At 39.3% G+C, this 16,501-nt stretch overlaps 1 protein-coding gene across 2 annotated transcripts in view; it reads right to left on the reverse strand.

Annotated features, from left to right (window-relative positions):
• LOC150086301 (ubiquitin-protein ligase E3C) overlaps nucleotides 1-16,501 on the reverse strand; it is a 298,426-nt gene that overhangs the window by 95,856 nt on the left and 186,069 nt on the right. For both annotated transcript variants that reach the window (XM_090374458.1, XM_090374459.1), the window contains exon 15: nucleotides 3,970-4,074. In XM_090374458.1, the coding sequence (XP_090230584.1) occupies nucleotides 3,970-4,074 (105 nt within the window). The remainder of the gene's footprint in view (nucleotides 1-3,969; nucleotides 4,075-16,501) is intronic.

The raw sequence follows: 16,501 nt of genomic DNA on the forward strand, positions 1-16,501 counted from the left end.
TAGGAAGGATGTAGTTGCCAGAACGAGTACAAAGAAGGGCAACAAGATTGGTGAGGGGAACAAAGGGGTGCTCTTACCAAGAAAGACTTAAGTTCTGCAAATTGAACACCTGCGTGGTGATCTGCAAGGTGATCTGATTTATAAGGCCTTGAATGGCTTGAGCAAGCTGAATGCTGATGGGATTCTTCCTCTTGCTCAGATTAAGAACCTGAGGGGACACAACTTCAAATTGAGGAAAGACATTTGTAGAATGGATGTGCGGAAATTTGCCTTTAGCCAGCAGGTAATTGATTGGTGGAACAGACTTCCATCTTTTGTTGTGGAAGTTGATAGCCTAAATAAATTTAAGGCTGAGCTGGACAGGAATTTGGAACGAATGGCGGGATGAAATGGGAGGGTTGTTTTTTTTAGCTGATGCCGCATAAGCTTGCTTTCTTGCATCGTATGCCTCTACTAATGCCAATGCTAATTTGTCCATAAATGGGTAACATAAGCCAGAATATAACCAGTGGATCGACACTGACGGAATCCATACTGGTGATTGTTGATCAGACGGAAGGTTTCTAGGTAGTTTAAGAGATGGAGGTTAATTGATTTCTCCATTTCTTTAGAAAGAGTAGAAGTAATTGCAATGGGATGATAATTGGATGGGAGGGATTTGTCACCCTTTTAAGGAACTGGCCGGATATGAGCAAATTTCCAAGCAGAAGGAAAAACATCTTTGGAATAAGTGAAAAAAGGCAGCAAAGAACAGGAGTAAGTTGAAGAGCACAGGTTTTGAGAACAAGTGGAAAAATACCATCAGGACCTGGAACTTTCTTAGCATCAAGATTTGTCAAAATATTTCTGACATCCTTTTGACGGAATACCACAGGAGGAATTGAATAGTGTGTTGGGAATGGTGGGAGGTGTTTTACCAAGATCATTAATACATGAGTGGGAATAAAAATGGGATACTAGCAGGTTAGCTTTATCCTTGGCTAAAGTGACAACAGAACCATCTGGTTTTGACAGAGATGGGAAAAAGTTGCAGCCAATAGCTTTGGCAAGAGACCAGAATGCTTCGCTACAATTAGGGCAAGAAGCAAGTTTTCTACTCTTAGCCTCTTCAAAACCTAGTTTGGGCAGAATAATAGCTGCTTTACAATTGTTGCGAGCTTTGGTGTAGGCAGAAAATGAAACTGAAGAATTGGAAACAAGCCAATTATGATATGCAAGTTCTTCTCTTGAACAGCCTTTGCACATTTAATGGAAAACCAAAGTTTAGATAAAGGACAAGATTTTAAAGTGGAATGTGGAATAAAGGAGTCCATTCCTACAAGAATAATTTCACTGACACGATCTGAGCAAACGTTGACATCAAAAGTTTTGAAACAGTAATTCGACCAAGGAAAAGAAGAAAAAAAATCTCGTAGGTCATCCCATTTTGCATTCTTGTAATGCCAAACAATACGAGGTTGGGAATAGCCATGAGATAAAGGCTCCATTGGAGAAGAGACAATCACCAAGTTGTGATCTGAGGTGCGTAAAGGACCACTCACTTCGACCATGTACTTAGAAGGGCTGTTTGTGAGAAAGAGATCAAGCGTGTTGGCTGTATGGTAAGGATTGTCCGAAATTCTTGTAGGTAAATGAACAATCTGCGCAAGGTCATTAGTAATTGCAGAAGCATTAGCATCTCGACCAGCAGGGTCGGTATGACTAGAAAACAGAAGCCAGCTGGAGTTGTGAACGTTAAAATCACCAAGGAAAATTACCTCACTATTAGGAAAGTTGGACTGGAGAAAGTCAACTTGCAAAGAGGGGAAGTCAAAGCGCTCCAAGCAATTAGAGGAGTTGGGAGAACGGTAGAGACAACAGATGAATTTGACGGTAGAGACAACAGATGAATTTGAGGTAGAGAGATTTTAAGCCAGAGAAGATCAAAAAGAGGAGATTCCAAATTACCAAGTCTCTGACAGGGAATATCAGAATGGACATATGCATAAGTACCACCTTTGAGGCGAAAGAAATCATACGAATAATTTGGGCAACTGAGATGAGCAGTAGTTGAATCAACCAATAACTGAGATTCTGGAAATGGAAATGGACATTGTTAAGATTAGAATTGAGACCACATATTTGTGAAGTGAACTAGGAAGTGTTTGGGAGGTTTAGATCTTTTCATAGATAAGATCTAAGCACTTCCTTAGATTTCGTATGTTTCGTAGCTAACAGCATAACCCCTCCTCCTTTCCTGTCCTGTCACATTGTACTCCCCAAATTCCAATTCCGCACTGCTTATATCTATGTGACACCAAATCTCTGATACCCCAACAATATCTGCTTTTGATGCCTTGACTAGCATTTCAAGCTCATCAAATTTATTAACTATACTCCTAGCATTGGAGTATATACAAGTATACATGCACCTGTTTCTACTCTTAATTACCCTAACACAGCCCATGTATTTATTTGTTCCACTATGACTCCCAACAGTCCTGGAAATCTCCATTGCTTTGCTTTCGATGCTGCTGCTCATTCCAATGAAAGCAGTGCAAGAATCACTTTTGCCTCTGCTTGCAGCCACGGTTAACCTTTTAGTCTGTGTATCTCCACCCCACAAACTAGCAGTTTTTCAACCCATCTAACGCTGCCTCGATAGCATCAGCAAATACTCTTGCACCCTTTCTATTTAAGTGTACCCCATCCATGTAGAAGCAGTCTCTCCTGTCAACAAGCACACACCAGGCTGAAAAAAATTCTACCCCTTGAGCCATGCACAATCTCTCCAAAGCCAAATTGATCAACAAGGCTCTTATCATATACTCCCTCCTATCGTGTCTGGGCAGAATTGCAGACACTTTCAGATTCAACCCTAACTTGCGACTTTTTTTCAATATTGATCTGTACTTGTTGAGTAAATCTGCAAATCTCTTACTCTTAATGTCATTAGTTCCAATGTGTACAACAATATCATCTTTTGTGCCCTTAAAAGATGATATCTGCTCTACAACACGATCAACCTTTGTCCCTAGCAGACATACCCTGGTCCTGTTCCACCTATCCTTCTTGCATAGTATATTCCCCGTCTCCCTGACAATGTCACCAGCAATAACTAGTTCCTTTGGGATCAGCACAATCTGCCTTGGAGATTGTCTGTGTTGCCTGATGCACAGGAGTCAGCTCTGCCATTGAGCTGGGCAGCTGAGAGCTTGATGGTCCCCTCATATTAATTTCTTCGAGGGCATTTACCCTACACTTCAAGCTCTCATAGATGCCATCAGAACACTGAGATGGCGTTAATATATGTTATCTCTTGAATATCTGTGCCTTGTATCAGTTTCCATTTTATGTTTTTCCGTGTGTACTCTTTCACTTGGTCAGTGCAAGCAAGAAATTACTATGTATCCAACTCCTGACCCCACAAGGTTTTTCAGTCACGATGATGAACTGTTAAAATGCCAAGCATGAGTTGGGATAATTTATATTTCAAGCTACTTTGTGAACTTATCAGTTCCTCTGTCAAGAACCACTGTACAGCCTTTGCAATAGAAATGCCTATGACTAAGTCAGAATCATCCTTCTAGTTTAGTCTGGTATGGTAATCAATTTCCAAAGAGGTAAAATTTTTGAAAACTGTTGGTAAAATAAATTTGCACATAACATTCCCTGACATAAGTAGGAGTAATAACCTCTGTATATGGATGGAAGGTATGTTGGATTGAAGATCTATGTTCAAGTTCCCTAACAATCACCTTTATTGTAGGACCATATGTTTATTAATTGCCTACTTCAAGTTTCACTTCCTTTGACATCTTAGTTTTCTCTTGAGGAAATTTGGTTTATTTGCTGAGCTATAGCAGTTCAGTAGATTTCTAGGGCAGGGATCTACTTAACTGCCATGGCTCTAATTTATATTTAACTACCAAAAAAATGTAATTAATTACTAAGTATAAACTGAAAAACCAAAATACATATAAACCTTACTCTGTCCACCAATATAGATAATGGTCTTGCTATCCAGTGACCTTTAGGAGTGAATGTTCGACGAGAATCCCTTATATAAAGCTGCCGTAACACAGTTACTGCCACCTAGGTATATTGCATAAATTAATGTATAACATGGCATGCAATCAAACAAACAAAAGATTCCAAAAATGTTTGCAGTTAATTAGCTATACAGTAAGTTTAGAGCATATAAGTTTCAAAATGAGGAAAACAGAGATAAACACACACCAACTGAACCAGCTATGTCATATTTCTTCTCCCACTTTTAAGTAACAAGCAAGATTTACAATGTCCATTTATGTTTTGCACTTACACAATACCTTTTCCTCTGTCTTTACTGAGAACACATAGATCAAAATTTTATTATTATTATTATTATTATTACTGGAGATTAAAATTATTGTATTGTTTTTGGAAGAACGGCCTCCATAGCCGAGTGGTCAGGAGCCGGAGTGCAGTAATACACCTTTGAGTAGACCGGGGTTTAAGCTCCTGACTACTAAATACGGTCAATCTGCCAACCCACACTGGACCAGCGTGGCAGATTACAGGCAGTTCTTGCTTTACGAGTTCCCGGGTTTACAAGTTTTTTCCCCCCAAGTATCAAGTATCAACAAAATTGAAAATATGAACATTAATTGCAAAAAATGAATGTCAAACATTCATAAATACCGCATTCCAAACCACATGCGTAGCTATACAATACAGTGTATCCCGCTTTACGATATTAATCAGTTCCAGAGACACCATCGTATCATTAAAATGTTATAATGTGAACCCAATAACACATTGTTTTTTGGTAATTCGTTTCAAGATCTCGGAATTTGAAATTTTTACTGTATAACTAAGCTATTTATCTCTCTAAAATGTCATTTTTAAGGTCAGGAGCATGACCTTAAGGCCATATAAAAGGTCGTGAGCAATGTTTGTATATTGTATTAGTTACCAATTCAAATCATTAAAATGCACTACCCATTCATCGTTATCATAAGTTTCATTATAAGAATCAATTTACAATTTTTTTTTTTTTTTTTTTGTTAGTTGTTGGAGCATCGGCTTCTGTAGCCATATTGTACCTCCCAAGGTTTTTGTATTTTCTACTCTGATCCAAGCCCGAGGCGGGATTCGAATCCGCGACCTTCGGGTTGCCAGGCAGGCACTTTACCCACCCGGCTAGCCCGGTCGGCCAATTTTAAATGCCTTTGTGTTATTTTTCTAAAGCACATTTCTGGAAGTCACGACCATAAAACAATAAAAACAATTTGCACTTTCAGGTTTACTGGGCTTGTCTGTTACTGCAAGCAATTATAAATGGGTAGTAAACTCGATCTTCTTGCATCTTCGAAAATACCAATAGCTGGAATTGTGTGGTTTTTTACGTTATTATGGTGAAATGTGTTTCCCCTGAAATCTTCATTCGTATAAAAAACATAAATAAATTTTCAGAATCTCTCTTCATTCCTTTTTTTTTTTAAAGCTTCGTAAACTTGTTACTCCATGCGAATCGTGTTAGTTGCAATTTGTGTGTGCCGTTAAAAAATGCTTATGCATGCAATCGTGAAATTTATAATCAAAAGAGAAGATTATCATGTAAACACACGGCTCTTGAAACAGTTTTGAAGAAGACTCCTCCTTGTGCAACAAACCAACGAGTGCCGAGCCAATAATGAGTGATCAACGAGTGTGCATTTAGTCGATGATGATGAAGAATACACATTCTTTAACATTTGTAAGTCATAAATAATTTCTCCATTATTATAATTTGCTTGATTTTACAGGCTATGTTTTCATTTCTTTCGATAAATCAATCATGTTTAAACAAACTAATTAACTAACTAATTTCATTGTTGATAACGTAACCCCTATTTTTAATATTATGTCCTATCGAAAATAAATTCACGCTTTACAAGCACACGCTAGGAATGAATTATCTCGAAAAGTCGAGAACTACCTGTATGGTCCATTTCCCTCAACATAAAATTGTTGAGGAGGCTTCCATCCTGCAGTGAGTTGATAATGGCTGCAGTTTACCCTTTTTTTTTTTTTTTTTGGAACAGATCAAAATATACAAGGGAAATTTAGAGTGTCAGTATACACAAATAATGCATTGTTTATTCCTATGTGTTAACATTCTCACATAGAACCTATACACAATTCTTTTTTATTTATTATTGTTTTATTTTTTGGGGATTTCCTAGGGATTTCCATGCACCATATGACAAATACTAACACTAACACCAAGAACAAAAGAGGAAATCTAATTTTTTTTCAATGCTAAGAAAATTTTTCTGTTTTGCAATAAATAAGAAAAGACTGGGTTTTAGAAGAATTGAAATTAACCACATTTTCTTCTCCCCTCTGAAGATCACCTGGAGATCGCAATTTAACTTTCTGGAGTACATAAGTACAGATATGGATACACAATTCATATGTGGGCCTGCAAAGTATGTATATAGGTATACAATTTTCGGGGTCATTTCAAATAATGTCAAAATCCTTAATCTTGACTTTAAAGGAGCCGTTTCCTTTGCAGATTATTTCCATTAATAAAATAATTACCAACTAATAAACTATTACACTGTAATTATTACCTTTGTTAACAAGGATGTAAGTTCTGCCAATCCCCTGGAGACATATAATAATTAATATAACATAATAATTACAGTGTAATAAACTATTACACTGTAATTATTATCTTTGTTAACAAGGATGTCAGTTCTGCCAGTGCCCTGGACACATGTGCTACTCCCCTAAGGAGTAGTGCATATGACCAAGATGTTATTAACAAAGGTAATATTTAAAGTGTAATAGTATCAATTGGTAGTTATCTGTTAACATTAAAATAAAATCATTCAGTAAATACTACGAACTGTTATCTGTATTTCTAAGTGATTGCAGACAAAATTTAGAATAGATTTCAGCATGAAAATAGATTTCAATATCAGAGTATTTATTAAAAATAGTATTTACATCAAGAGATGAAGTAATGGCAAGTTTTTTTTTTTTTTTTTTTTTCCAGTTCTGATTTGTTTAATTTCACTCTAATATTGGGCAACCAAATCATAACAATAAATTAATATTTAAAAACATTTATGTACAACTTATTTTATTTTTATGAATTTTAAAAATTTCATGAAAAAAGAAATATAATTTCAGAGCACATACAGTGCTTATAAACTCACTGCTGAAAGGGTTTGTGTGTGTGTGTTATGGAGGTTTAAAGGTGCATAAGCTTCTGGAGCTATAGTGCGCCTATTCATAGTGAAATGCTAAAAAACAAAATTCAGTTGTAATCACTTGATTTTTATTATGGAGATCTTTCAAAATTTATGATGAAGTCCAATGTTTTTCAGAAAAGAGAAAAATTCATTGATATTTACTTCCTCGCCAATAATATGCTTTAATGTCATCAGTTCTCACAGATTTGTCAGGGAAGACAGGATGGATGTTCTGTCCTGTTGATATTGTGGGCAGTCAATTAGGTATGTTTCACTGATAAATGTGCTGAACACTGAGGAGGATTCTCTCCTTTTTTTTTTTTTTTTTTTTTTATGTAAGCCCCAAACACGACGAGAGGTATTAGAACCTATAGTACTTAGTACCGTGCTTGGGTTGGTGGTTGAGAAGACGAAAGAAGATATTTATTGACATTGGACTTGAACTTCTGTAGAGTGTAATTTTCAGGAAATACGTATGAAGGAAGGTTGTTCCAGAAAACAGCAGTTGAATGAATAAATGAGGAAGATCAAAAGTTGGTTCTGCGAGTTTGAAGTTGGACAGTAAATGGATGTTGGCTGGTGGCTGCACGTGTTCGGACTGTTTTAAAAGAGAGAGAGCAGGAATTATAGAAGCCAATTCAGAAGAACAGTGCCCATGGAAGTACCTGTAGAAAAGGCATGCAGCAGAAACAGTACGTCTATGAGACAGCGAATGGAGAGACTCTGTTAGAGATGAATCATTAATTAACCTAACTGCTCTCTTCTAAATGGAATCAACAAACATGAGAAAGGTTTTGAGGGCACCACCCCAGATGTGGGAACAATATTCCATAGTAAGGCGGATTTGCAATTTATACAGAGTGAGCAACTGTTTGGAAGAAAAGTAACACTGAGAGCGAAAGAGAAAACCAAGTTTTTTAGATGCAGAGGAAGCAATATTTGTAAATGTCCTTGTGCCAAGAGAGATTAGAAGTCAGGGTAATCCCCAAAAGAGACATATGATCTTGCCTAGAAATCGAAGTGTCATCAAAGATAAGCATAGGAGCAGAAGAATCCTTTTTGCAAGATATAAGACAAGACTGAGTTTTAGAAGGGTTGAAATCAACTAAGTTGTCTTTGCCCCACTGGAGAATTACCTGAAGATCGGCATTTAAGGAATTGGTACCAGATTTTCGAGATGTTGAAGCTGATTGAGCAGAGCAAGGTTTCTCAAAATGGAAAGTGGAATGCAATGTGCTATCATCGGCAAAACTATGGATAGGATTTCCAGTCAATGGAAGAAGGTCATTAATATACAAGAGGAAAAGAGTGGGGGAAAGAACTGAACCTTGGAGGACACCGGCATTTTAATGGAGAAGTTATAAGACAGAGAACCATTTACCATCACCTTCAGTGAGCGATCACAGAGAAAACTGGATAACCAATTACAAAAAACAGTTGGCAAACCATAAGATGTAAGCTTGTTTAGAAGACCTTTATGCCAAACACAATCGAAAGCCTTTGAGATGTCACGAGCAACTACTTGTGTTTCACCAAACCTTTCCAATGAGTTAGTCCATAAATGGGTAACATAAGCCAGAATATCACCAGTGGGATCGACATTGACCGAATCCATACTGGCGATCATTGATCAGACGGAAGGTTTCTAGGTAGTTTAAAAGTTGGCGGTTAATTGATTTCTCCATTACTTTAGAAAGAGTAGAAGTAATTGCAATGGGACGATAATTGGATGGGAGGGATTTGTCACCCTTTTTAGGAACTGGCTGGATATGAACAAATTTCCAAGCAGTAGGAAAAACACCTTTGGAATAAGAAAGTGAAAAAAGGTGGCAAAGAATAGGAGTAAGTTCAGGAGCACAGGTTTTGAGAACAAATGAAGAAATAAAATTGGGACCTGGAGCTTTCTTAGCATCTAGATTCGTCAAAATCTTTCTAACATCCTTTCGACGGAAGACCACAGGAGGCATTGAATAGAGCGTGTTGGGAATGGTGGGAGGTGTTTTACCAAGATCGTTAATACACGAGTTGGAAGAAAAATGGGATGCTAGCAGGTCAGCTATATCCTTGGCTGAAGTGACAACAGAACCATCTGGTTTGGACAGAGATAGGAGCAGAGATGGGCAAAAGTTGCGGCCAATAGCTTTGGCAAGAGACCAGAACGCTTGGCTACCTTTAGGACAAGAAGCAAGTTTTCTACTCTTAGCCTGTTCAAACTCTAGTTTGGACTGATTAATAACTGCTTTACAATTGTTGCGAGCTTCGGTGTAGTCAGAAAATGAAACTGCAGAATTAGAAACAAGCCAATTACGATATGCAACATTCTTCTCTTGAACGGCCTTAGCACATTTATTGGAAAACCAAGGTTTAGATAAAGAACAAGATTTTAAAGTGGAGTGTGGGATAAAGGATTCCATTCCTGTAAGAATAATTTCACTGACATGATCTGAGCAGACGTTGCCATCAGTAATCCGACCAAGGAAAAGAAGAAAAGAAATCTCGCAGGTCATCCCATTTTGCATTCCTGTAATGCCAAACAACATAAGGTTGGGAATAGCCATGAGATAAAGGCTCCACTGGAGAAGAGACAATCACCAAGTTGTGATCTGAAGTGCCTAAAGGACTTCTCACTTCGACCGTGTACTTAAAAGGGCTGTTTAAGAGAAAAAGATCAAGCGTGTTGGCTGTATGATTAGGATTGTCTGGTATTCTTGTAGGTAAATGAACAATCTGTGCAAGGTCATTAGTAATTGCAAAAGCCTCAGCATCTCGACCAGCTGGGTCAGTTTGACTAGAAAATGGAAGCCAGCTGGAGTTCTGAACATTAAAATCACCAAGGAAAATTACCTCACTGTTAGGAAAGTTGGACTGGAGAAAGTCAAGTTGCAAAGAGAGCAAGTCAAAGAGCTCCAAGTGATTAGTGGAGTTGGGAGAACAGTAGAGACAACAGATGAATTTGACCCAATGAGGTAGAGAGATTTTAAGCCAGAGAAGATCAAAGAGAGGAGATTCCAAATTGTCAAGTCTCCGACAGGGAATATCAGAATGGACATATGCACAAGTACCACCTATGAGGCGAAAGGAATCATACAGCAAATAATTTGAGCATCTGAGATGAGCAATAGCTGAATCAACCGATAACTGAGATTCTGTCAGAAAAAGTACATGTGGTTTGGAAGACTGCAAGTGGAAACGGACATCGTTGAGATTAGAATTGAGACCATGTATATTTGTGAAATGAATTAGGAAGTGTTTGGGAGGTTTAGATCTTTTCGCAGATAAGCTTGCTCTATTAGTTTGACAATTCATGGTGTATTCAATAGTAAGAAAAAGTGGGTGGGACATGCTGTATGAAATAATGAAATTTTTGGATATGGCGTACAAATGGTAAGAATATACCCAGATCCTTGACATAATGTGGCCTCGACAATGCTCCCCACATACACAATATTCAGACTCCCTCCAGTCGCTATCTGGCAGAGTAGAGGTAGCAAGATTATACACTAGCTGATCCGGAAGCCTCCTAGAGAGTTACCAATAAGTTTGGTCTGGTGTACTTTAGTGGCTGGCCTGCAAACACTGTTTTAGAGCTGTACCCTCGAAATGTAAGGAATACTGGATCTCGCCACGATGTTCATCATAACCTCAAAAGTTGTCAATCATACTACATGATGGAAGAGATAGGGAAGGGTTGACTGGAACTTAGCTAAAGAGACTAAGCATGAGTTCCACCACTTCAAGCCTCCAATAAGCAAAGTGGTGGTATTGCACAGTTGATGAGAGTTATCTACCTCCTAGTACTGCCTGGTAACATCTAGGGGCGGCATTCCTCCATGTGGTGTGGGTGCCACACCCTGACCCCTGCTTACGTTGGTTCACACCTGGGTGGTCAACCACCATGTACTTCTGCATGGAGGTTATACCCAGAATTCCTAACAGTCCCACCAATGTGAAGGTGCAAGCAGAGGATTTGGCTGTCACAGACCGTCCGGACTTCACCGAAATTGGGTCCACTTGACTTGAGTGTCACCTGAATATCAGTTCTATCAGCATTTTAGACTTCCAGGTAGCAAGTACAACTTGTCTGGTTATATCTGAGAGAATGTCTGTGACAGCTTCAAGGACCTCCTGTGAGTAGATGGAGGTGAGTCCGATACGTATGTCCTATTCGTGCCTGTCCAAGTACCACTTCTTCTCTTCGAATTGTTTTGGTGCTAGAGTGCCAAAGCTTTGGGTGTGCCATAGATCTTTCCAATGCGCAAGAGTTCGTTCCCCTTTATCTCTGAATGTGCTGGGATCCAGCAAAAAGTCACTGATTGATGACGTTTTTCAATTATTGCAATAGGAGACTTCTGATTTGATTTAACTCAAGGTGAACCTTGTAGGAGGAATTTTGCACTGCTGTAATTGAGCTGAGCAAGTCCGTGTATACTATGTATTTGGCAGAAGGGCAGTGATTCAGGTTTTCTAAGGCTAATTTTATTGCATGGAGTTCTGTTGAGAAGCTGCTATACTGAGCTGGAAGAGCAGCCGAAATGATTGTAGAAGGAAATACTGCCGCTGCTCCAACAGCTGAATGTGATTTGGAGCCATCAGTATATATTGGAACAAAATCAGCATATTTTTGAATATGACTTGCATGGAATTGTTTCACATCGATTATTGGTAGGTGATTCTTTCCCCATTTGTAAAGATAAGTATCACAGGTTAATTGTAGAGGGGGAGTCCAAGGTGGTTGAGAATAATTCATTACTTGTTGCCTTTGAAAATAGGAACATTCCAACTCTGTGTTAATTCAGTAAGACGTAAGCCTGCTGGTCTTATTTTGGTGGGTTTGCTTCCATAGAGATTTTGCCGTTGTTGTTATTTGATTTTTAGGAGCATTAGCAACTAAGGCCATATTGCTCCGAGGATATGCAAGGGTAGCCAGGTGGTCATTCCCTAACCTTTCCGCATCCTCCGTATTTGGTGGTCATGGGCTCGAACCCTGGTCTAATCAAGAAGCGTGTGCTACGCACTGCCGCTCCTGCCCACCTGGCTACGGAGGCGCCTAGAGATTTTGCAGCGGTGGATTAAAGAGGTATGGCTCAATAGGATGCTGCCAGCAACTTTGTATTTGGGCTGCATACTTAAGAAGCAGCATTTTTCTGCGGAGGTAAAGAGGGGGCTTATTAACTTCAATGTATAAACTATGAGTAGGAGATGTCCTGAAAGCACTAAGTGCAATCCGCAATGCACTATGCTGTATAGGATCCAGCCATCATAGTGTAGTCTTACGGGCAGAATCATAGAGTGGAGCACCATAATCCAAACGGGATCTGATCAATGCTCTGTATAAGATGTACGGTCTGCTCCCCAAGACAAGGCAGATAAAGCTCTTTGCATGTTTAGTTTTTTGAGGCAGGAAGTACGTACAAATTTAATGTACGTACTTCCTGCCTCAATGGAATGATGGAATCGATTCTAAGGGCAAAAAAGGGTTGCACTTAGTACAGACCCTTGTGGCACTCCTTCTTCCTGTAAAAATGTTACAGAAAGTGAGTTGTGATATCGAACTTGGAACGAACGATTCTGGAAAAAGTTCCTAATGAATATAGGCAGGTTGCCTCATAGACCAAGAGTATAAAGGTCACTGAGAATGCCACGACGCCAGGTAGTATCAAACACCTTCTCTATGTCTATGGAAACCATAACAAGATGTTCATTTTTTACAAAGGCATTACGAATTGCAGACTCAGCTTTGTTCATGAGATCTAAGGAGGACCTGTTCTTACGAAACCCATGCTGATGATTACTCATTAGGTGTTCTGTTTCAATGATCCAAACAAGTCGATTATGGATAATTTTTTCAAGTAATTTAACCGAGGCAACTGGAGAGGGAAATTGGTCTGTAACTGTACGGACTGGTAGGAACTTTTCCAGATTTCAAAAAGGCGAGAACTGCGGCATGATGCCAAGAGCTGGGATAAATGTTTTCCAGAAATATTCGGGTTATAGTAGACCGGCAGTATTTGCAAATTTTTGTCACCAAGGTTTTGTAACATGATATAAGATATTCCATCTGGCACAGCGGCACTGTTCCGTGCTGTTTTAATGGCGTGTAGAAGTTCAGAATATTGAAGAGGCTGGTTATACGGAAGGGAAACTGGGGTTCAAAATTTCATGGCACGTTGTTCAGTCGTTGTCTTTATTTTCTAGAAATCCAGAGAATAATTTGATGCTGCAGAAACTTGGGTAAATGTTTTGCCCAAGGCAGTTGCTATGTCCCCAGGAGCAGAGAGTTCTTGCCCATTCCACGAGAGAATTGGTGAAGGGGTGGTTGGAAATTTGCCGGAAATCTGCCTAATGTTCTTCCATATTAATCTGGAGTTAGTGTTTCTATTTATGGTAGATGCAAACTGAATCCAAGAATTCTTCTTGGCTTGCCTCTGAATGAGACGTGCTTTTGCCCTTAATTTCTTGTAGTTGATAAGATTAGCTGTGGTTGGGGATTTACAAAATAAATTTCACGATTTATTTTTTAACTACTTTGCTTTTATGCAGTCTTCATTCTACCAATAGTTAAGGTGCCATCAGGACTGGGGATTCGACAATAGAATTGAACAGTTAGCTGCAGATAGTATGTGTGAAGTGATATAATCTGTGGCTTCATCTATCAACTGTGTTCATATAAATTTCTCATCCAGAGTGACAGCTGACTGAAATTTGACCCAGTTGGCTCGAGAGAACTTCCATTTCTTGCAGGGTTTGGCAAATCACAAATAATCGGAAAATGATCACTGTCCATGAGGTCGGATGTAACCGCTGGCTTTTCTGGCATCGGTTTGTGTTAATTAGTGCTCTTCAAAGTGTGTTTTTTAAAGTGGTGCCAATTTATCATTTTGGATTAAATTCAAGTCGAAGTGGATCTATTTGGTTTGGTGAGTCGACTGATGTTTATTTTATGCCTAACTTCTAAGGCGTTCTCCAGTTATGAACGATTTTAAATCTTCACTCTTATCGTTCATTCATGGCTCGTTCATAATGGCTACGCCCTATAGGTCCGGTCGTTGTTTTTAACTATCATTCTTTGCCATAGTTTTAGACCACTTATCTTTAGATTTCTCTATCTTTTAGAGAGTTATGGATACCCTAATTAATTTTATATCAGCTGATACTGATTTTAGTGAAATTGTGTTGATTGCTGTGATTTGAGGAACATATTGTTTTGGCGCAAATAATTTCGTCCCTTCTTCTTCGGCCACTTTGTTTGAAATAACAAATCACGAGACCTCCAGGGCGATCGGCCATTGGTTCTCCTGAAGCCAGGAACTTAAGTTAGAACTTTTAATTAGGAACATTTATTTATTAATGTCAGCAGTAATTAATACTGATTGTCTATTTAGTTAATTAATATGTGGTTATTCATTTTGGAACATACTATTTACATAGCTTTTGAAGGGGACTCTTTTATTGTGCATTGATACATCTGACTACTGATCCTCGGGTAACGTCAGCAATCCTCTGTCACCCAAGAATACAATATGCAAATTTATCCCCATTTTTCTTTCAGCGCCCCCTACCGACAAGAGTTGGAAACTCTTCTTTTCAGTTAATTATTTAAATTCTTCACTAGCCATTTCTGGAGATTTGACTAAAATTCAGTAGAACCATTCACCCCCTGAACTTAAATATTTCATCCCAGCAGAGTAAGATGGTTGAAAATAATGAAAATGCTGAAAGTTCACAGGATGAGGTTAGCATGTCTGAGAGAGACGAATCGGAGACTTCTAATTCACTGCTTCTTAGAGTATCTGGCAAATCCTCCTCCAAGAGAAAGAAGTCCAAGGGAAGGTCCAGAGCTTGTCCTCTGCGCTCTTCTTGCTCTCCTCTTCCTGCACAGATGAATAATATTTGTATATCACCTTTCATAGACCATAATTACTCAGCTTCCACCTTGGACCAAAGAATCTCTACACCAATAGCTGCCTCCATCCTCGAATCGATGGCAAACTCCACCTCAACTGCAGCCTTACCTGCAGCTCCAAACACTCCTGTAGCTGCTGCTTCTGAGACGCGAATCTCCTCAGGTGCTCACCAAACTCCATCAGCTCTGCCACTTCAAACTGCCCCAGCAGATTTCTTGGCTACACAACTACCGTCTGCTCTGGACCAAGTGGTCTCATCTGGGATCCCACCATCCAGTATGCTTACCATTCCTGCACCACCTGTTCTGGCTGGCCTCTTTAATGAGGGAGACACCACTTCCTTCCATCAGATCATCTCAGTCTTGCACAGGAACTTGGTGGCACTCCTCAACCAAGACTCCATAAGATTCACCAAAGCCACTGGAAACTATGTCGAGGAGCTTTGGACAAGCCTAGAAACAATCACAACAACTCTTCTAATCGAGAATGAGAAGCTAAAAGCTGTCAACGAAGAAATCAAGACAAGGTCTACAATACTGGAAAAGGCCTTAGACATCTGCGCTAAGCTTCCGCAGTCTTCACCCAAGCGGGAACTGGGCCTAACCACAGAACCTGAATCATCTACATTTCCCTCTTATGCCGGTGCTGTACTTAAGAACCTTCCAACCTCTAAACTGGATGCTTCCATCCAAGGGCATCCACCACAGACCAGCCAACAAAATCCCCAACATATAAGAAAGAGAACCAACCCTTATAAAACAGCAGAATCTGGTGGTTATCAGACCCATTAACTCCAAAGAATCACATGGAAGTGAACAAATCAAGACCAAAATAATGACAGAGTTGAAAGATGATCTCAAAACTACGAAAATAAAAGCAATAAGAAAAACTAGAAATACAGGCATAGTGATCGAAACGGAAACTAAAAAAGAAGCTAACAAAATTATGACCAATGCAAAAATAATGACAATGGGTCTAAAAGCAGAGGCACCAAAAACGTTGGGGCCCTCTATCATCATTTTTGACCTCAGTGACAACCTGACCCCGCAGCAACTCACTGAGGAACTATACTGTAGGAACTTGCAGGAGTACTTCCCAGACTTAGAAGCAGATGCCTTAATCACACCTAAATACTCAAAAAAAGTCAAAGGAGGAGGAGGCAAAAACTGGATTGTTCAAATCAACCCAATCGCCAGGAGGGTCCTTAACAATCAAGCAAGGGTATACATAAACTGGGGCAGCCACCGCTTTCGCGAACATGTGGCTGTGCCTAAATGCTTCAAGTGTTGTAGGTTCGGCCACACCTCACACACTTGTATCCAGACAGTGCCAACGTGCGGCCATTGTGCTGAAAAAGGCCACGAATTTAACAGCTGTCCTAACAAAACC

Source organism: Mastigoproctus giganteus, chromosome 5 (genome assembly GCF_048544385.1).
Source record: "Mastigoproctus giganteus isolate SK-2022 chromosome 5, ASM4854438v1, whole genome shotgun sequence".
Classification (NCBI taxonomy): domain Eukaryota; kingdom Metazoa; phylum Arthropoda; class Arachnida; order Uropygi; family Thelyphonidae; genus Mastigoproctus; species Mastigoproctus giganteus.